This window comes from Alexandromys fortis, unplaced genomic scaffold (assembly GCF_014885135.2).
Source record: "Alexandromys fortis isolate MF-2015 unplaced genomic scaffold, M_Fortis_MF-2015_v1.1 scaffold_172, whole genome shotgun sequence".
Lineage (NCBI taxonomy): Eukaryota > Metazoa > Chordata > Mammalia > Rodentia > Cricetidae > Alexandromys > Alexandromys fortis.
Window position 1 is genome coordinate 2,151,868 of NW_026068061.1, and position 23,254 is coordinate 2,175,121.

At 44.7% G+C, this 23,254-nt stretch overlaps 1 protein-coding gene across 1 annotated transcript in view; it reads right to left on the reverse strand.

Moving 5' to 3' along the window:
- The window catches only part of Wwtr1 (WW domain containing transcription regulator 1), a 110,742-nt gene that overhangs the window by 17,099 nt on the left and 70,389 nt on the right, over positions 1-23,254 (reverse strand). The window contains exons 3-4 of the mRNA XM_050120194.1: positions 20,707-20,843; positions 5,230-5,432 (exon numbers count right to left, since the gene is read on the reverse strand). Of these exons, the coding sequence (XP_049976151.1) occupies positions 5,230-5,432; positions 20,707-20,843 (340 nt within the window). The remainder of the gene's footprint in view (positions 1-5,229; positions 5,433-20,706; positions 20,844-23,254) is intronic.

The following is a 23,254-nucleotide window of genomic DNA, read 5'->3' on the forward strand; positions in this document are numbered from 1 at the left end:
GCTTTCCTTAGTGAAAAGCGAGCCTCCATTTTAAAACAATGCCCAATTTATTTTCAAAAGGACGTTTTATTACGTATGTATTTATTTAAAGGGACAAATAAATATTGTACTTATGATGAGGGGTGGGGGAGTCCTTTATAAAAGATTTGAACCGGAACTCTTGTCTTTTCTCCCCATTTCCCGCCCCCAAAGTCTCACTATGTAGCCCTGGCTGGCCTAAAACTTGCTGTGTAGACCAAGCTGCCCTGAAGCTGGCAGTGGTCCTTTGCTTTGTAACGGCTGACACAGATCACAGGCATAGGCCATCACCCCCCGTGGTACCGGTCAATAAAGGAAAACAGCAGATGCCCTCAACTCCTACACAATCCAACACTTGCTCGAAACTGAAATAGAAGCTGCAGTCTCGCTCCCTGCCCGTCATGTGTGATGAGAACATTGATTGAGCATAAATAAAAAAATGAATTTAAACAGCCATTTCTCTACAGATGATTTAGGTGTGTGCTGAATGCCGGATGGCAGGAGCCCCTCAAACACCTTAGTCAACTCTGAAATCTAACTCTACACCATGGGTTCTGAAAAGTTAGAACCTGTGTTCCAGAGGCTGCGAACTGGCCACCGTTTACTTACCCTACACGCTTTGCTAAGTATGTTTTTTAACTTTCCTGAAAAGCTCTTAAAAACTCAAGACATAAAACAGCCCTCTAAGCAGCACTCTGAATTCTGCGTCCCTATCCAGGGAACCGTGTATCAGGAACGGCCTTGTGAAGCTGGTCAGCTGGCCTACCCCCCTGACAGTGGCTGTCAAGCTTGACCGAAATTCGTAAGACCAGCTAAAAGAATTCTGAGCCTGCCTCCCTCCGTCTGTGTCACCCAGGAAACCAAAGGCTAAGCTTAGTCAGCATGTTTGTTCACAAGCTATATTCTCCTACTCACCCCCTCCCCGACGTTCCAATTAAAGAGAGGATAGAGGTAAAACAGTATGGAATCCGCTTGGAAATAGTAACAGTCTCTCCACAGTGCAGGCCCTGACAAGTTCGATTCTGCTGCTTCAGCAGGCAATGCTAAATTTAGGGACTACATTTAAGGAAATTTTCCCAGTTCGGGGGAGGGAGTGATACGGAGGTTAAACCTAAGGTCATGCATGCCAGGCAAACCATCTACCGCGATTCCACATCTTGAGTCCTTTTAAAGGATGTGTAACACGTGTGGCTATATGTGTCAAGTGTATATGTGCATGGTGTGTGTGCATCCCACCTATGCATGCATGCACGCCACTGCACATGCAAGGAGATCAGGAGAACTTGTGGTAGATGCTTCTTTCTGCCTTGTGATATCTGGCAGACTTGGGGGTGTGTGCCTGTGCTCCCTCTCACAGGTCCCTCTTTTTATGTTCTCATTCTGAGATAACTAACCCAGGCTGGCTCTGAACTCCCATTGGTAGCCCACCCTTACCTACCTCCCAATTCTCCTGCCTTAGCCTCCCAAGCAGTTTGGATTAGAGGCCTGCCTAGTTAGGACACTGAATCTGTGGAGACGCTGCCACTTTGATTCCAATGTAGTAGTTGGTGGACAGCTTGTTGGCCAGGAGGAGTAGTGAATGGAAAGAGATCAAGGAACATACAATATTTTCACAGAAAGTGAATTTGTCTGGGCTCAGGGACAATAATAAAGGTCAAAGGTAACCAGTAGGACCCCCAAGGAGGTCATGTTGTTAATTTCCCCTTTGACCCACAACTTGGAAGTAATTATTTTGTCTTCTCTGTGACCACAGAAGCTATATAAAGTCAGCTATATGCCGTTTATCTTTCTAGTCCCAGCTCCATAATTATTGGTTAAGGGAATCAATGAGAAGACAAAGGAAGAAAGGGGGAAATCAAGTTTCTACCCTGAATCAATGGAAACTCACGTTAGAACTGCAATCACGCTGTCCCTCAATCTATTTTGTCAACGCCCTGAGTGACTTTAGCACCATTGAGCTAACACAGGACAGCACAGGGACAGCTGTCAGTCACAGGCCAGGAGGTCATGCAGTACAGTTGAGGAGTGGCTTCCCCATCAAGGCAACATCAAACTGTACACTAATAAAAGAATAACAGAAGAAGACAGGCTGTACCATTAGAGATCCCCTGCAGACAGGAGAGGCAGGCTGGTTACAGACCTCCCAGTGAGCAAGGGATGTCCAGGCTGCTGCTGGTGACTGAGACAGAGAAAACCAATAGGAGGTACAGAAACACCACACATCTCATCTGGAAACACCAGCTCTTTCTCACCACAAATTCCTATTTGGTGCTAGAAAGGACCTGAACAGGTGAATGGAAGACCTCGTTTACTTTGAGTCTTTTCCCACCCCTACCCTTGCTGAGACTCAAATAACAAGGTGAGAAAACCACCAGAAGAAGCCAAAAGGGCTACCAGAGATGGACGGGCAGTGTGGCTCAGTGGGTAAGGGTGCATGCTGAGGAAGCCTGGCCACCTGTGGCCAATCCCCAGCTTCCGCGGGGAAACGAGAGAACTGACTCCCGATGATGGTACTTGGCACAACATGTGTGCACATACACAGTAATAACAACAAGCCTGCCAAGGGGCTGGAGTAATAACTTAGCAAGTAAGAGCAGTTGCTGTTCTCACAGACGGTGCAGACGCAGCTCCCAGCACCCGCCTGGTGTGGTTCACAACCATCTTGAATTCCTGTTCCAGGGGATCCAGTGACCTCTTCTGACTTCCCAAGGAGCCAGGCATGCCTCTGGTGCACATGCATACATGCATGCAAAACATTCACAACACATGTCAAATAAGACATGTCTTTAAAAAAAAATGAAGCGCATCAAAATGATATTCAAGATATCCTGGAAATGTTCCCAGAAAACACTCCCATCCACCCCCCCCACACACACACACAAACACCCACCCACACAAACACACACAGTCAGAGCTGAGCCACACTGCCAGCCTTTCGCCTTGCTGTGCCGTGTGAAGGACTGCACACTGGGCTGCCCCAGAATGCACCAAGTTTCCCCAGCTGCCGGGGATCAGCACTGTAGGAACTATGCTGGCATTTCTGTAATATGAACCATCAAAAGTATCTGTGGCTCAAAGGCACCTACAGTGAGCCTCAAGGAAGCAATCCCGGGCACTTTTCCCCACCCTTTTCAGAAATTCCTTCTGTGGGAAAGGAGGAGACGGGACAAAAGAAAGAGTTATACAAGAGGAAGAAACAGAAACACATCATGCCTAACAGAAGAGTGATTAAAAACAAAGATCAAACAAACAAACAAAACCCCACCATTTAAGATCATTGAAAAACAAAAGTGGGGAGAACTTATAAGTGAGACCATAATACTGTATAATTCACATTGTATTTCTAAATAAGAAATTGGTCAATTCCAAGTAGAAATATCCTAGGCGGTAGTGGTGCTTGCCTTTAATCCCAGCACCTGGGAGACAGAGGCAGATGGAGCTCTGTAAATTTGGGGCCAGCCTGGTCTACAGAGTGAGCCCAGGACAGCCTATACAGAGACACCCTGACTCAAAAAAAAAAAAAAAAAGACTCGCTAACTAAATAGAAATATCCAACCATGGAAAACAATAATATGATTACTTTTGCCAAGAAACATTATTATGACGCATCCAAGAAAGCAGAGATTTAGGTCCTAGGAGTAGAAGCCACCACTGTAGTGCCCTAATCGCTGTTTTAACTAAATATTCATCTCTTTTATTTTCAGAGCTTACATCTGAGATGTATGATGAGCATGACATTATCGCTGAACGATAGAACGATGTATAGAGTTTAAAAACAGCTATAACTTGGGGAAAGTATTTACCCAATAACACTCCCACGCTCCCTTCCAAGGACACTCTTTGAACAGCTGAAACCATTTCCTTAAAGTGGCAAAATGACTCAAACTCAGCCCCTTTCTCCCTTCCTCCCTCCTCCTCTTCTCCTCCTCCCCCCCCCCCACCTCTATTTCTCTGTGCTAGGGACTAGTACTTGCTAGGCAAGTACTCCACCACTGAGACACACCCCCAGCTCTAGGGCCTCAAACTCTCAAGCATTCTGAGTCAGTCAGTCTTCCAAGTTCTAGGTTGAAAGTGTGCATCACCATGCCTGGCTTTTTGTTGTTGTTGTTGTTGTTGTTTATGAAGAACATCAATACTGAGCCCCCAGAAGACACACAACAGTATCCTGTCGACCCAATGAATGTACACAGTATGGCGCACATTAACCGGACTGAGCCAGACAAAGAGGCACATCCCTATCCCAGGATTCAGGCGCTGAGGCAGGAAGATAGCAGGTTTGATACCAGGTGAGGGATTCATAGCAGGACAATTTTTTTTCTTTTGATGCAGGATCTCTGGCTTTGTAGGCCAGGCTGGCCTTTGTACTCACATGGATCCACCTACTTCTCTCTCAAGTGCTGGGATTAAAGGCTTGTGCTAACTATGCCCAGCTATAACAAGACATAGTCCTAAAACAAAAGTCTGAAACCCATGCAGCTCTGTAGAACATTCTGCCTAAATCCATATCCAAACCAGTTTCCTTTCCATCCTGCTCTGTCTTCATCCTTTTTCATGCTCTGCAGGAGAACAAGATGGTTGGCCACAGAGGACATGTTTTTTGGAATGCCTCTCTGCTATCTCCTTAAGAGAAAGGGGACAAAGCTGACTCCATTTCTAGAGCCAGCCCCTAAGACACTGGCAGCTTCTAACCCCCATGACTTCCAATGTTCTCTCCTGGAGGACTGCTGCTATCTGTCCTGGTATACTTGAGACTGCCACGCTTCATGTAATCCCAACTAAGCTCAACCTGCCAGCAATCCTCGCCATGAGCTTACATGGTCCCGAACCTTGCAAACCACCTGCCAGATGACTACCAATGAGTGGCCTCTAGGACAACAGAAGTCCTTTCTAAATTCTTGACCTACAAAACTGCAATTAAATTAAATGACTATTTCAAATCCCTGGGTTTGGAGGATAATTTGTTACAGAGTAATAGCTAATTGGAGCATGTTCTTTCTTAATTTTTCCTTTCTCTCCTCATAAACATTATCAGTGAAAGCAAAGGCAGCCATGCCAAAACACACGTCCTTGAACTCCTAAGTTTAGCCCTGAAGATAGTTCAGGAAGAGACAGTTGGGAGAAGAAACTGAACAGGAGGCTTTGGCCTCATCCTAAAGGCACACAGCCACCCAAGGCCATGGGGCCTCCACAGGGTACCACGGAAGACCATACCTGCCTCAGGAGCTCCTCTTGACGCATCCTGATCCTCTCTCTCTCCATCTGGATCCTCTGGAGCCGCAGTTTCTGCTGCTGCTGCTGCTGAGTGGTCAGAGCATTGGGCACACTCATGAGCCCCGTGGGTGGGTTCGGGGTTGGGTGGGTCTGTGGACTCAGGTTACTGGGCACGACTTGTTGCTGGTGTTGGTGATTCATCACTACAGGGGGAAGAACACACAGATCAATGACCAGGGCCTAGGATCCCTTATCATAGAAGGATCAGAACACTTTGTGCTTTGGCGTGTAGAGTCTGAATTCCTTCCGATCACTTTACTATTAATCATTACTATTTTAAAATTATGCCCTTAGTTCTATTCACAAAGATACAAGTATTAACCCCACACCTAACTCATCTAGTCTTAGCTTTCTGTGCTGCTAAAAATCTTATTTCAGCCGGGCAGTGGTAGTACACACCTTTAACCCCAGCACTCAGGAGGCAGAGAGAGGTAGGAGGATCTCTGTGAGTTCAAGGCCAGCCTGGTCTATAGAGTGAGTTCCGGACAGCCAGGCCTGTTTCACAGAGAAATCTTATCTCAAAAACAAACAAACAAACAAACAAAACAACCCAAACAAACAAAAAAATTATTTCACATTTCCTATGCCTAACATACATTTTTATTACACTTATTTATTTTGGGGGGGAGGGGGTGCATATTGGTACGTGCAAGCCACAGCATACATGCATAGGTCATAGCTAGTTCTCTGCTTCGACCATGTGGGTCCCAGAGTTGCACTCAGGTAGTTAGGCTTATAGCAAATACCCTTACCCCCTGGGCCATCTCTCATAAGCCCCATTCTTGGATATATACTAACCGTAACATAAAACAAAATGGTAAAAATAAGTCTAAAAGAGACTGTCGCGGCTTAAAAGAGATTTCTCTCCAGGACACCTGGGAGTGTGTGAATGTTCTCAGACACCCTGAATATCTGCACAGCAGCATCACAGAAGGCTGCCACCAATGCTCAATAACCAATGGGAAGACAAGAACATTCAGGATGCATGAGCGAACTGAGAACAACGGGGAAGACCAGGCCTCCATCATAAGAGGGCCTAGTCACACTTTGTTAACAAGGAGTAACTCCTGGGACTGGAAGTGTAGCTCAGTGAACAGAGCACTTGCTGAGCATGCAGGAGGCCCTGGGTTCCATCCCCAGTGTCTTGTTCACCCTTAGAGGAGACATCTGCGTCTGTTCCTACAGATGTTCACTCTTATGGGAGACACCCAGGCTTTTCCAGACTCTACAGTTAATAATCATGGATGTTCAGCCTAAATGGTCAAATCTAAATTCAGTGCAAGGAAACAACAGCTCTACCTTCACTTCCACGGACATCTCCCGAACAAGTAAACACCTGTAGAGGAGCAAATTTTTTTTATAAAACTACAATTTCTTTAGTGAGTATAATTAATAGACAGACAGACAGACACAGGAAAGGGCAAGTCTATAACATCGTCCATGAAAGTAAACAGAGACAAAGGAGTTGTTTCCAGGTGTGTTATGTTGTCCGTCAAGACTGTGGACTGTTGGACTAGAAGAACATAATTTACTGCTGGATTTCTGTCTTGGATACACTCAAGGGTCCCCTTTCCCTTGCGGAGAGGGACATAAAAGCACAAACACATCTATCTATCTTGCAGGACTCTCCCTCCTGAGTAGGAAAAACTAAAAAATGCTGGTCAACTACAACTTAGTAAATGTCTTGGCAAAGCACTGAATTATGAACAGGACTAAACACGAACCAACAATTATTAAGCTCCTACTATGTGCTTAGCTCTTTGAAGTTTAACAAGTTGCTTCTAAGGCAAAGCCAGAGAAGGGAAGCAGCAGCCAATGATGTTGAACAAATAATTTCATGTGTCTAGCGGCTGTCTGTCTAGCAGCTGCTGAGCAAGACACAAAGTCACAGAAGAACAAAGCAAAACAAAATATCTAAGTCTTGATGGGGGATAGGCTGAGGCAGGAGAATGACCTATGCCAAGGTAGAGTTCGAGACCACCTAGAATACTGCAAGACAGTCTAAAAGAAAACAAAAACAAAAGAAACAAGAAAACAGGACAGGGGCTACAAAACATAAAAGTCAATCTATCCAGTCTCCACACACAAAATGTTGACGAGCTGTGGACTCATCTAGATGGAAAACTTTACCCACAATCCTATTCTTTCTCCTCTTTACAAACGTTGAAACTGGAGTCTGACCAGTCATCCTGACTTCCCTAGAAGTGAGGGGTTTCCTGGGACACAGGGCTAATTCAGGCAACGTCTCTACCAGACGTAATGGCCTGTCACTCTCAGCAGCCTTGGGGCTACCTCTTAGTGACAGAATTCTTAGAGAACCAACTGTCATACCCTGTTGATATGTAAGACTGAGGCCAGCAATCCAGGATGGCAGTCAGTGTAGACCACCACACCCGGTCTTGGTAGAGGGCATATATTTTATTTACTCTGTGTGATGGGGTCCTAGTCCAGTTAGACCAATGCCTCTCAAATGTTTAGTGAAAGGTTCTCTGCCGACAGCCCCTATCTAGCTTGAAGCCAGGGTACCCTTTGTCAAGGGATCAGTCCGCAGTTTGCCAGGAGCCTGGGCTGCTGTCAACAGGGCAGCAGAAGAACTCTGCTCTCTCTGAATTCTCTCGGGATTACTTTCACCCCTATAGGCATTTCCCAACCGCCATGTTAAAACTTCACACTTAGCGTCCAGAGACCATACACGCTTTAGCTACTGCAGCACCCCTTAGGGTTCTAGCATTGGCCTTTGTACACACTTTAAAATGGATGATTTCTATCAATTCACTGACATTTGGAGCCAAAGGTTCCAAAATTTGGAAGGTTAAATGACTCAGCACAAATCACGCACGCATGCGCACACAGACCCTAACAAACCTGGGAAACCTGAATGTGCAGGATGTACCAGAATGCTGCATAGGCATTGGCTAAGGGCCCTCTATTTCTACCCTGTCCAAACCCAGAAGTCCGAAATAACTGGTACACTAACTTGAATAGGATAGCTGGTTTCCTTTGTCCTACCTCATAAAGAAGTCTCTTGCAGACTCATTTGGAGGGGAAAAAAACTTAATCACATTTTGATGGTGCCCTATTTGCGTGATCTAATTTTATACACGCAAATGTTACAACACTTTGTTCTGGAATAATAACACAAAAAAAAAAAAGAAAAAAAAACCAAAAAGCAAAAGCAGACATACTTTTGAAAGATTGCATTTCATGATTCACGTTGCAGCTATAACACTAGGCCTTCTGGCCATGTAATGATACGGAACTCCAAGGAGTCATGCCAAGACATACAGGTGTAGGTCGTTTCTGACTTCCATACGGACCCAGCGCACCAAGTCTGCAAAATATTCCAGCAGGAAGCGGGTCTGCGTGCAGCTGCAGGCCTTTTCCCCAAACTCTGTTTATGTGCTATGCATGGTTTAACTCAGGAACCGGCCAACCCCAGGTGTCACGCAGCCCTGTCTGATGGGAAACACATGTCCACAGAGGAGGAAAGAAAACCCAGCCACAGGGCAGCCTTGACTCAGTCATGATCCAGTGACTGCAGACACATCGCTTGTCTTCCTGTGTGTCTCTTGGCTTCTGCCAACAAGGAGCCTCTTGTTTCTCTTATTTCCCAGAAATGGTATTAGCCGTCCGACAAGGTCAGAAAAAAATAAATAAGTAAATGGGGTTGGGCGGGGGGCAGCTTTTCACTTCCAGGTGTGCTAGGCTCTACAACTCTTTAAGCCAAGAAGTTTCTCTGTGCCGATTTCATACTGAAGCCTTTCTTCTAATTCCGGATAAGAATACTATAAAGAAAATTCTCAACTGGCTCAGTTGATAAGCACGGAGCTCCGGGACAATGTATACACGGCTAAACTTTTCTTGATTATCTATCTGTTCAAGCCTTCAAACCATTTGCAGGTGCTCCAAAGGCCGACGACACAGGCTTGCAACTCTCCAAAGGTTCCAGTTCCTTCTAGTAATAGGGCTTGCAACCCAACCTCCATTTACTTCTTAGGCACCTTTGAAATTTTAGCATCAAGAAATCACTTTCCTGCCTGTAATCCCCCCTGGCCTTTTAGGCAGTAATCTTGTCCATAGACCAGTGCACAAGTAACTGGGCACATCTACTCTGTTCGGGACGAAGACAAATGCTCGCTGGCTTTTATGTTCTCCTAGTGAGCACGCTCTCTGGGTATATAAGTTATTAACTGTCAAAAAGATCTGACTATAGGATCTAGACACTGGGTCTCATCATTGTAACATATCCAGAAAGATGTGAGCGTGGGCATGTGTGGAGGGGAGGGGAGGGGAGCAACCCGCACATTTTCCTGTCATGTTGATTTCTCAATCCTTCTTTGTGAGTGCATCTAAGTGTGAGTGTGTGTGTGTGTGTGTGTGTGTGTTCACCTAATGCAGTATTAGAATGTGCTACCCTAATTCCATCTAATTGCTGGAATATCTCAAGATTTATTCAAACTGGTGTGTCGGGGGAAGCTCAGCTACAAACACCGCATTGAGCAGACAGTAGAAACTAAGAGCTTTTACTGGGCTGCCCCCCACAAGCCATCTTTCTGATTTTAAATTTGTTTCCACGGCTGGGCACTGTCAGAGAAAACATTGTTCTACCACCTTCAGAGAGCCAGCACACCTCTATCCCATCAGGAACCAGAAACTCTGATTTGTATCATTTCTTTTCGTTAACTGAGAAAGGTTATGGTCACGTTGCAGTCGCCAGCTTTGCCGAATGGGTTTGCAAACGATTCCAGGTGCACGTCATTGCAGCCCAAGCTGAAGAGCAGAAAACGGGCGCCCACAAGGAGAAAAAAAAGATGCAGCCAGTGTGCTGAGTTTAATCTCCTTTTAGGATATTATTTATTCTAGTAAATACCCTTATTATTTAAAGAGGTCACACCAGAGACACCAAGACTGATGAGGTGGTCCAGTTTATGAACGGGGGTTCAGGTAACAACCAAACACTGGAAATTATTGGCTCTGCCAGAAATCACAAACATTAAGATGAGGCCTTAGCAAAGATAGCAATGGGACATGGGTGTTTTTCAATTTAGAAACACAGTGGGGCGGGGCGGGGGACCAGACACAGGATTAGCAAAGTATAATTCAACGCAGGGTATCAAGATGGAAAAAGCTGCTCAACCCTGTGGCTTTGGAGGATGTGTGCATTTCACAGAAGGCTGTCCTTAGTTCTTAAGAGGATGTCTAGAAAAAGTCAACTGCACTGTAAATAAGAAGGATCAGTACGAAGAGTGGTGACTTGGGGATGTTAAGCTACCCCCATCCTTTCATCATTTCCGGTAGTCTATGGTTTGGTTTTGTTTCCAGCTCGGTGATGGAAAAGACCGCTGGATCCCTTCCCCTCAGGGGACTATAGTCTAGAGGGCAGACACACAAACAGCAAGGAAATGGTTCTATCCTTTGACTCAGGGACAACAGTCCAGGAGGGGATGTGAGAGGCCAGGGAGGACACCAGCCAACAGCGTATTCCTCACGTGACAGGATGCTGCATTCAGGAACTCGGAGCCACTAGGGCTGCCTGCACAAGCCAGATATCAGGCTGGCATGGAGTGGAAGGGGTTCCTGAGTTCCCACTCGAACTTAGGAGCTACAGGTGGTTGATGGCTTCCGGGAGGGGAAGGGCAGCCCGTTTTGTTTAAGGATATAGCTCCTGGTAGGCAGATGATCCACTGGGCGGCCCCACAGAAGAGTATATGAACACACAAATTGGACTTGATGGGTTATTAAATTAAACCAAAGAAAAAGATACAAAATTGAGGGAGATAAGGAGATGGGTAGAGGTGGATTTGGGAAGAGTTAAAGGAAGACGATAGTGGAGAATGTGATCAAAATCCATTGTATGAGGTTCTCAAAGATTTAATAAAGATACTTTTTAAGGGGAGAATATTCCAGACCTATGTCCTTAAAGTACGTGTGCAAAAAGAGCAGTCACTGTGTTCCAAGGCTGAGGGCAAGGGGCAGCAGACGGTTCTGTGTGGCCCAGAGCCTATGGAAGGCGCCATGCTAGCCTCAATTCCAGAGGCACAGGAATCTCCTTCAGGCAGAAAACTGCCAAGCGGTTCACCTGCTGTGACCAAATATAAAATTCTGGAGGAAAAAAAAAAATCCAGATACGGAGAAATTAAGGTATCCACTGTGAAGTTGCAGAAGGTCAGAATTAATGTCTCTCAACTGCCTCTCTTGGCCCTGTGAGGAGATTCGGGATCACAGCTGGAGAGAAAAGAAACACGGTTTTGCCAGGAATGGGAGGGACAAAGCAGCATTTAATACACAGCCAAGTCTGGCCCCAAGTAAAGCAAAACAAAGGCCCGGAGCTCTGCATTTTACCGGGAATGGCGTGCCAAAAACAAGGTTGTGTTCCTAACAGAAACCACACAAAATGCCCAACAGAAGAACTGTGGCTCCCAATTTTCTAAGTTTCTAAGGTTCTGGAACCTCCGCAGTTCCGGAGGTTCTGAGGTCAGGCCCACATGCCTGTCTGGAAGGTTGTAGAAAACCTCTTGAGAACTCCCACTATCCCTGCTTTGTTGAAGTTACTCTAGACAGTGTCCAGACAACGTTGAGGAATCACTGCTTGGTGCTTTATCCCCAGAAAAAAAAGCTTATTTATCCTCAAAATCACGTGAGTCTCTCCCTCATGAATGACCTGACTCCTAACGGAGACTGTCCTGCAGAGCCCGGGATCTCTGCGGTCCACGCTCTCACGGGCGCTCTGGTGCTCGGGTATTCATTCTCCCCTTGAGCTTTATTGGTTTGGTTCACTGTCCCTTTTGCAGTCATGGATTCCTTTTAGCTCAATTTAATTCTTATTCTTTTGAATGATGCATATTATAAAAGAGGAAGAAATAAATGTATGGAAATATCAGATTTTCTTTTCTTTTTTTTTTTTTTTTAAGAATTTGTGTTTTGAGTAAGACTGGCCCCATTCTTACAAATACATACAGTTTTGAGTAAGACTGGCCCCAGTCTTACAAATCAATACAAATGATTGATATATTTGTATGCTTAGTCACCAGAGAGTGGAACTGTTAAAAAGAATTAGAAGGATTAGGAGATGTGGCCTTGTTGGAGGAAGTGTGTCATTGGCGGTGGGCTTTGGGATTTCAAAACCCCACGTGGGGCCCAATCTCTCTCTCTCTCTCTCTCTCTCTCTCTCTCTCTCTCTCTCTCTCTCTCTGCCTACCTGCAGACTGAGATGTAAAGTTCTCGGCTACTTCTCTCCAGAACCATGCCTGCCAATCTTCCTGCCATGGTGATAACAAACTCATTTCTGAACCTGTAAGCAAGCCCCCAACTAAATGCTTTCTTTTCTAAGAGCTGCCTTGGTCAAGGTGTCTCTTCTCAGCAATAGAACAGTGACTAAGACAATTAGCGTAGTTTAATTAAGGAACAAATATCCTGAAAGCTGCCCAGGAAGTCATTACAATTAAAAGGCCACATCAAGATATATATATATATACACTATTTCTCAAATGCCCTGATGAATGGAGGAGGCATATTTGCTAAATGAACTCATGAAATATGCCCAAAGCTCACATGCTATGGGAAATGAAAATAGCAGAAAAATATCCAGACTCATGTTTAAGAATGAATTAAAATATGCATGCAGAAACACTCAAAATGATAGTAACTAAAGTCCTGAGGTTACATGTAAAAATAGGGCAGGAAAATAAGCAAAGTCGGGTGACATTTCTGATTTCAATAGGCTAAAATTAAACTATGTAGACAGCCACACAAAAGTAGTGTTTGTCAGGTAAATAACACCCAGGAAGCCGAAATGAACCACATTGAGATTATCATTGGATGAGCATCCATCGCAAGGAATTCTCCATGTCTTTGAGCACACTTCATTGGCTTCATAGAAACACTTTCCTCATAGCTTATGGAGTATTGAAGCAGCCAGTGACCCAGCAACTCTGCCTGCACCCCCAGTTCCTTCAAATGATGATCAAAATGAATATCCCCCGTCCTGTAGCATATCAACACTGGGGGCCTCTGGAGGTGACATGATTACAAGAACAAATCATTTCTGTGGTATTCCTGCCAAACAAATATAACCAAAATCTAAGTCACAGGAGGCATGAGACTAATTGAAATTTAAAGACTCACCACCGAGTAATTAGACTGTAGTTTTAAAACCAAATAGTCAAGGTCCAGAAAAACTAGAATTGGGGAATCACTCCAGGTTAAAAGAAGTTAAGGACAAACTGGGGGATACAGCTCAATGGTAAAGCATTTGCACAGAATGACTGAGGGCCTGGGTTTGATTCCCCAGGACCAAGAAAGAAAAGAGATAGGGAGGGGGAGTAGACTAAATGCAACACATGTTCCCATGTTCCGTTAGGTGCAGAGCCGTATCGGTGTTAAATGTCCCTGGTTGTGATGCCTGTGCTGTGCTCAGAAAACACAATCTCAAGCTCCACAAATATTTAGGGGTAGAGATCACGATGTCTCCGGCTTTACCTTCAATAATTAAGGAAAGGGGCTAGAGGTGCAGCAAAGTGGTAGAATAACTATAGAATGTTCCAGGCCCTGGGCTTCATCCTCAGCCACAGAAACAAAACTTAGTTGCAGTGATGTGTGGTGGTACTATATTCCAAACACTAGGGGGGCTGAGACGGCCACTAGTTTGAGCACAGCCAGATGAGACCTTGCCTCAAAAAATCAAGTGAGGGAGAGAGAGAGGAAGGGAAAAAAAAAGGAAGGAATGCATATACACAGATAATCAAACCAAGCTGCATTGTCAAGCAAAGTACCAACAACTAACAAAAGTAAAAATCAAAAAGGATAAATGCAGCAATTCCTTGTACTAGACTTGAAACTTTTCTGAACTTCAAGATTATTTCAAAAATAAATTCAGATTTTTCTTCTTCCTAAATAAAATCTACGTGACCATTCCCCAAACTCTGCAGAGGCTTATAATAGTTTTTGCCTGGTAGGGTATCTGTACTTGGGCAATGGTTTCCATTAAATTCTTGGGCTTTGAGGACATCCCTTTTAATAGGTTTTAATGGGTTTTGTTAAGCAACTTCAGTTCGTGAGGAAGAACAGAACCCTGGATGTGAAATGTAGTGCATCGTGCTGATGTGTGTGTGTGTACACGTATGTGTATACGTGTGTGTGTGTGTATGTATGCGTGTGTGTGTGTTATATTCGCTGTTCCTCCCAGCTCCCAACCCAACTGTGACTTAAATAATAGTAAAAGCCGCTTAGTAAGGCAAGAGACAGATTTCACAACCAGCTTCTTTCTGAAGAAATCCTCTGAGGACAGGACACCCAGGTCGGGAAATTGTAAGTTTTTTTTAGGAGAAATCTGGGGCACCAAGAATTTTCCTGGTCCACGGGGGAGCCCTGACATGAAAGCCTTTCCTTTTCCAAGCTCAGAACGGTAACACTGGGCTACTGTGGCCTTAGGACAGGGAGAAAATAAACACCTCAAAAGGGGGCCGGCTGGGAGAGGGAGAGGAGAACAAACTGTCAACACGTGGAGTGAGGGATGACTTAGCCAAAGCCATTTTGTTATCCATATAATTTAGGCCTCAAAATTTTTCCTTAGATTGCAAGAAATGTACTGTGTGTTTAGGAGAAGACTTGCTCCAAAGAGAGGGCAAGCATCCAGTGGTGCACGCTGGGGATCTAAGAAGAGAGACATTTGGGAACATCCCTAACTCTTGCGGCCAGGCGGTAGCAACAGAAACACAACAAAAATGACGTGATGTGGGTAGGAGCAGCATCCACAGGCCTTCAGAACGGAACATGCTCTAATTGGCAGTGACAATGGCAGACACACTGGACAACTGTTTTTCTTGATATTTTGAGGAGGACGTTTGGAACAGCTAAGTGAAACTAAGCCGGCTTCCCTTTCTTTTCTCTTTCTTTTCCAACTCTATTCTTTCCAGCTCTGCAACTATTTAAGTCTTGGCAAAGTTCAAAACTCACAACTCGCTCTCCTCCACTGTCTGAGAAATATAATACTGAAAGGAGAAAGGAGGAAAATAATATGGAATGAAATATACGGCCTGTGCTGGATAGCAAACTAACTCCCACTGAGATTTCCATTATGGCTTAGATGAAAACATCTAGATATACAGGTAGAAAGCATTTGGACATAAGGGGAGAATGCATATGAATACACAAATAGGACGCCTAGGAATATATAGGAAGGAACAGGGATGTATAGAAACAAACATGAAGATGTAGGTAGGACGCATCTAGATACCCAGGTTGAGAAACAGAGCCAGAGAGAGAGCTAGGGGCCTGGAGAAAGCATACTCCTACAGCTATTGGAAATGGTTTTAATAAGAGACCAATAGCCCAGGGCCTGGAAAGGTGCTTCAGTGGTAAAAAGCACTTGCTCTTACAGAAGACCTGAGTTTAAAGAACTTACACGGTGGCTCACAACTAAATATAATTCTAGTTCTAGGAGATCCACTGCCCTTTCTGACCTCCATGGGAAGGAACCAAGCATGCACACGGTGTACAAGACATAATGGGTGAGCGAGGCACTCATACATATATAAAATAAAATAGATCAGAGAGAGAGTAAATGAGAATGCAACGTTCCAACCAAATCTCTTTCTTCACCACGGTCGGTCTTCAAACAATACTCATAACTGAGTATGACCAAACCGTGTCAAAGCTATATTATAAATACAATGTTTATGGTTTTACTCCCAAACAACATCCAAAGAAACTGGGGAAAAAATAAAGTAAAGGGGGCCCAAAATGCACTAGAATATTTATTACAACAACGTTTATATAATGCTGAAAAGTAGAATGAACCTTTATGTCTATCAACAAGAGATTGTTTAAAGAAACTATAAAAACCGGGCAGAGCAGCCCGAAACTTTAATCCCAACTACTGGGAGGACTGACAATCTGAGAGCAGACAAAGTGAAACCCTGCCTCAAGAAATCAATAAATAGACTAGGATCTGGCTTGATGGTGGAATGTGTGCCTACACCTGTGTACAATCTCCATCACTCTAAAAAGGAAAAAAAAAAAACATATTGATTAATTGATTGAAAAACTAATGACCTCACTAGTTAAATAATTCGTGCAAGGATTACTGTGCAGTCCATAAACATGATACAATGATTTGTAAGCTAGAGAACCACGCCCAAGTTCATTTATAACTTAAAATTATAAACATGTAGCTTCTTTTTTTAATCAAAATTACATGGAGGGCAAGGAAAGATGGCAGAGGCAGGTGGGTCTCTGTGATTCAGGGCCAGCCTGGTCTACAAAGTGAATTCTAGGGCAGGCAGAGCTACACTGAAAAAACCCTGTCTCACACACATTAAATCACTGTATGTTTATGTGTCTAAGGTACACACGTAGATGTCAAAGGACAACTCCAAGCACTGGTTCTCTCCTCTACCATACGGGCTCCAGGGATCCAGCTTTGAGACTAGCGTCTGTTCCACTGAGCCAAGGCAAGACAAATACGTAAGGAAACACAGAATGATTTTGAATAGCAGAGTTACAGTAGCTCTTTATTCTCTTTGCTATTGTTGAGCAGCATTGGCTGTAGGGACCAAATAGCTATTATTTCCTGAAGGCGGGCCTTCTTAAATCTCACTGACTCTGAGGCCTTATTTTTGTTTCTGCCCCCCCCCTTTTTTTTTGGAAGAGAGAGCTTTCTCTCTTTAGTTTTTAAATAAGGAGGAGCACCAACCAAGGCTTTTGTTTTCCAGGCCTCTCATATGGTATTATTTTGCTGACTTCATCATGGAAAACTGTTCAGACAAAGCACGGAAGAACAGCTGTCCCTGACCACCACCAACTGCAAAACACCCAGGGAATAAATTTAGACTTCTAGAAAGGAAAAAGAAATCAATCAGTTGATACCAGTTTTGGGGTGGTTACGGGGTATGAAGATCACACACAGGAAGAGACAATATCACCAAAGACCCAAAGCTGAGATCAGAGAGGAGAGTCCAAGTGTCATTCAACACTACCCAATCTGGAGCAAGTGCCTGAATAGCCATCCCAGAATTATATTGGTGCGGGGGTGGAAGGATGGGAAGGAGGTAAGACTCCAAATTCGTGTGACTAAAATCCTCCTCAGCAGGGGATGTTGCCAAGGAAGACAGGTGACAGACAGGATTTAAACTATCAAATTCTTCTCAAAACTCCCAACAGAGGCATTTACTATTTGAAGAACAAACTCATTCAACTATGTATTTTTAAAATGTTAATTTTCCTTATGGTTAGGACTTTGGATTCTGTGTTAACTACCCATATTTACTCTCCAAGTAGGTTATGTTTCTTTTATTGATTGAAAAGTTTGGCTTTTGTTGACGTTGTTGTTGTTTTTTAAGAAAACCACTTGATATTTTGAGATTTTTCTGGTGGGAAGGAAGATGGGGTGTTGAGAAGGAAGTTGTGTAAACTGCAGCTAAAATCAGGAATGTTCTACTGGTTCCAAACCAATTCTTGACTAGACTCTAAGATCAGCGTGGCCTAGCATGATCACTACTTGCTTCCTTTGTAGTAGTTGTTAAAACAAATCTTCAGAATCAAGTATTCTCCTTGCTCCCAAAGAAGCATCCTGGGTCACTGTTGCTGCTTGGAGGACCACTGCCTGGAAGTCATAACTGGCTGCGACTGCTTTCAAAGCACTGAGAATGACAAATGCTCCCAGGCCAACCCTACATCTCAGGGCCTCAGACTGCTGGGATTGGGAAAAGGAACTGCACGTCACAGTCTCTTTGTAACAAAGAAATACTTTCACATTGTTGAATGATTTTAGTATTTATGTCTGAGAAATGTCACAATGTGTGGAAGGGGGAATTTTCCCCAGCTGCAGCTCACAGCGCGAATGCCATCCCTGAATTTCTCTGCCATGGACTGACCACGGCAGAGCTGGGGCGAGCTTTGTTTCTTGGTACAACCGGTAAAAGCACAATTTACTAACAAAAGTGCCTCGCTGACAAAGGCTGCCATAACCAGCTGCAACCAGCATGGTGGTATATTGTAATCTCAGCGCTCAGAAGGCTTAGGTGTGGAAGCAGGAGGATGGAGAACTTGAAGCCAGCTGGGTTAAACAGTGAGTTCCAGGCAAGCCTTAGCTACATAGTGAGACCCCATTTGAAAACAAAATCAAAAACAAAACTGTATGCTGGGTTGGGGACCCCGAAGGAAGAACAACATAAGCTTTCTTCTACTAGAGTCCTGCAGAGGCTCTCCCTGTGAGGGTGCAGGGACCAGGAAAACCCAGCTCTCCAGCTCACAAGAATCACTACAACAGTGCATTTCCTGGTACACTTGCTGCTCAGAATTATCTAATACCTCAAGTCAACTCCACCATGAGGATCCACTCATTAGCGCCACTGTGCAGCCTCAGAAGTCAACAACAACAATAAAGCCTAACACAAGAAAAGCTCAGTTATGACCTCACATATCTACTACACAAAAGAGTCCCCCAGGATCCCCTCACCCAGGTCCACACCCTAGCAAAGGACTGAGCATGGGAGCAGACTCCATTTTCCGCATGCCCACATTGCTCTATACACTATAACACTACTTAATATAAGCATAATTTCTTTGGATCTATATTTTTTCCTTTCTACCATAAAAATATTGGGGGGGGGGAGCCTGGGTGTCTCTGTGTAGCCCTGACTGGCCTGGAATTGAACCCAAAAGAGACCTGCCTCCTTCTGCCTCCCAGTTGCTAGGATGATAGCTATATGTCACTTTCATATAACTGCTTCACTAAAAAAGAAAAAAGAAAAAGATATTAATAATAACTAAAGCCAGCAGCCTACTTCAAACATGAAATTTTATCTGATTTATGTTATGGGTGGGGATGATCAGCTTTCAAATGTTTAGTCCCTTTTCCCACCTTCCCTGTGTTGCTCAGAGGTGAAGACCCTTAATATATTAACAGTCCCCAAACAACAGTACTCACAAGGCTCCCACCTAGAAAGGTCTCTTTTTTTTTTTTTTAACTTTATTTTATGTGCATTGGTGTGATGGTGTCAGAGTCTCTGAAACTGGAGTTACAGATAGTTGTGAGCTGCCATGTGGGTGCTGGGAATTGAACCCAGGTCCTCTGGAAGAGTAGTCAGTGCTCTTAACCACTGAGCCATCATCTCTCCGACTCCCTTATTTCCTATCTAAAGCCTTCCAGCATCTTCCTTTCTCAGGTGTCTGGTAATTCAGACTTAAAAGCCACCAATCTACTCAGACAAAATTCAAACAGCAAAACCTTTCAGTCAACCAAATGTGGAAAATATCAAACCTAAAACTTAAGTTGGAAATTATACCATGCTGGGAGTGAGTATCTGAATTAAAGTAGAAGAAAATTGGTTTTTGCAAATTCCCCCTTCAGAGACAATTTCCTGATAGAAAATACAGCGTTTCTGAACACACAGTCATCCTGTCAATCTGTGGAGTCCCCTGTTCTTACAAAGTCACTAATTCCAAGATAGAGAGATAAGCAATGGGCCTCCCCTCGCACAGCTAAAACATGGTTAGATATACAGGCTAAACTTTAAAAGATACCAAAAGCACTTGGAACTCATTTGGCTAAGAAGCACCTTAGAAGCTGGGGGCAGAGGCACGAGTCACAAGCTAACACTTAGGAGGCCTAAGCAGGAAGATAAGAAGTTCAAGGTCATCCTCCAAGCCAAACTAGGGCCCAGCAAGAAGTGTGGTTGGTTCACACCTGTAATCCCAGCACCTTCAGGAAGGAGTTGAGTTCTAGGCTACCCTAGTTTTCATGAACTTCAGGCTAGGCAGGACTACCAAGGAGCTCTTGTCTAAAACACAAAACAAAGAAGAGAAGGAGGAAGTGCCCCATCACCCTGAGACTTCGCCAAATTAGTTTCATCCCAACCACACAAGGTGTGCTCAACATACGCGAATAAACGTAATATAATATACACAAACAGACTTGAGGACAGAAACTGTTTAAGCTTCTCCATGGACGCAGAAAAGACCTTTGACTCAACATCCTTCAGGTAGCCTCGGAGAAGACGGCACTAGATTCCTCTGGATCTGGAGTTCCGGGCAGACGAGAGTACTTGCTGATCTCGCAGAAGACCATGGCTTGGTTTACAGCAACCACAAGGCAGCTGCCTCAATTCAATCCTACGGGTTCTGGCGCCCTCTTCTGGCCTCCATAGGTACCACATACGCACATGATATGCATACAAACACGCCAGTGAAGGCATCAAAGTTTACTTAAAAAGAATGTTGATCCTCGGCTCCTCCCTGCCTGCCTTTTCTTCCTCTCTGGCTCTTTCTCCCCCTCTCACTTCTCTCCAGGCCCCTCCCAGGGGCCGCTGGCAGAACGCTGCTCCTCAATAAAAGCCTTCTCAACCACACTAGGAGCCCTCCTGCCCTCAGTGTCACTCAGACACTTCCTTCAGCTAGGGGTCAAAGGTTGGGACTTACCAAGATTCGGCTGGGACACTGCCATGGACCTCTGCGGCACCGACGTGGATGTGATGGCAGGGTGGAGGTTCACATGATTCAGGGGCTGATTCATCGCCTTCCGAGGGTCTTGCCATGTGGTGATCTTTTCTATGTGACTAAAGGAAGGAAGACAATGAATGACTTGTTAAACCATCGGTATCGTCATCAGCACCACCAGCAACAGCACACCAGGGACACTGGCTCCTCCCCTTGGGTCAGCTTACAAGTGGCTGACACACAGCTTCTGGTTTTACCCAAGGACTCCCCAGCCCTTTTGGCCGTGCGTTCTGGTTGAGCTATGGCAGCGTACAACTTAACACAGAGCCGACACACATTGGCACCAGCACCGCGGCTGCTTCCCGGCCCCCTCCAGTTCCACATTCACAGATAACCCTAGAAGGCAGCCCTCCAGAAGCTGGTCCCATACTCCGCCCCCAAACCACATCACAGACCATCGTGGTTTACTTTTCAGCACCTGCCCCACTCCATCAAGCTCAACCTTTAGCAAGTAGGTGTGGGTGGGTGGGTGTGGGTGGGTGGGTGGGTGTAATTTAAAGATGAGTAAATTCACACAGTGCCCCTACTTTGCTTTATAAATATAATCAGATCTTTCTATATCCATTAAAGACAACAAACCATGATTTTTCAAAACTGAATATTATCCCTTTGTTCTGGTCTTATAACCAGGTTTGCCTCTTCCTGGCAAGCCCTACTTAGACACTTCCTGAGATGCAAAAGGAAAGTGATTGCTGCCAAACACACCTGAATTTTGAATAACAAAGGTGTTCTTATCTTCATTGTTAAGAAACTACAACAGCTATTTCTCTGGATTTATGCTAGGCCTAGAAATTTCCTTTCTGTAAAGTTGCTTTAGTTTGGCCTCTCTTTCTCTCTCTCCCCTCTCTCTCTCTCTCCTTGGTTTTGTTTTTTCTTTCCTCCCAGTTAAATGCTTCTTCCAAGACTGGGATGTGTTACCATGGGAACTCTTTCATTGCCTAGAAGAGTGAAGACATGGACATTCTTCTAAGAGTTTCAAGTTGACTATGATTTTTAAAAAATAAATAAACAATAAACCAAGGGCCAAGGGCCGGACATGGGGAGGGTTGGGGCCGGGGTGAAGTTTGATTACTGAATGTCAACCCCAGCAGATGTCATCTCAGTCTTCAAAAACATGCAGCAGTGAAATGTCTCAAGGCTTGAATAAAATCCTTCAGTCAGCCTCTGGGCAGGAGGAGACTCATGTAGCCCCAGGGGGTTTCTTCACAAGCCATCAAAGTAAGGAAATTGAAATGAAGTTGATATCAAAATGAAGTAAATTCCCTTTAGCAAAGTAATCAGAACTAAAGAAACTATGGCTGTTCTTACGGGGCCAATCCTACTGTTTACAGACTAGGAAGAAGACAGCTGGGGGGGGGGGGCACTCAGCACATGAGGATCTCAAAGTTCCAGAACCCATGTTAAGGCCTGACATAGTACTGTGTGTCTATTGTCACAGTGCTGGGAGGCAAGACAGGAAGCAGAGATGGGCCAATGCCTGTCATCTGGCTAAATTGGCCTATAGGGCAGCAAACAACCATGAGACCCAGTGTAAAGCAAAATAAAACAGCCTAAACCTCAAAACACCTGATCTTAGATAAGTACTTTCTGCTCTGGTACCATAAATCCTTCTCTGAGAAGTGTTCTAAGATACCAGCATCATAAATACTGATACTATCTGAGAACCAGCATCAGAGCCCAGTCTACCCCTGTTACGGAGATATACCAATGTACTGGATGTGTTGACAGAGATGGGTCACTGATGTCAGACATATAGGGGCCAAGTTGAAAGATTACCATAGCAACTGGAATGCCCCATTCCCAGATGCTGAGCCCCACTCTCCCCACTGCTCTAAACAAGCAGCTGGTGGCTCATAAATGTGGTGGGACATGGTGGGGCCTGTGTACAATGCTGTCATGCCAAGCGGTGGCTAAACCCCGATGCCTAAAGACCGTCAACAACGCTTTCCAGCTTCCCTTCCTTTGGAAAGAGGGCAGAGCCTCCTACCCGGACATTCGACTGTATCCTGATGATAGGTCTGACTCCAATGACAAAAAAAGGACTTACCCTAGGGCTTGAAGTCCCGGAATCCCCACAGTATCCTGGTAGCCACCACAGCCTGCCCTCCCAAATCTACAACCAGCCAATCACTTTTTTTGTTTGTTTGTTTGTTTGTTTGTTTTTTCGAGACAGGGTTTCTCTGTGGCTTTGGAGCCTGTCCTGGAACTAGCTCTGTTGACCAGGCTGGTCTCGAACTCACAGAGATCCGCCTGTCTCTGCCTCCCGAGTGCTGGGATTAAAGGCGTGTGCCACCATCGCCCGGCAGCCAATCACTTTTCAAAGAGCCTTGTTCCCAACTCTGCTGACTGTGTCCTCCACGGCCTTCCATGACTCCAATAAAAGAGGAGCCTTGCTTGGGTGCTGAGCTGACATCAGGGAGATTGCTGTGCAAGGATTGTGAATGAGTGGCTTTCTCCCCAAATGACAAAA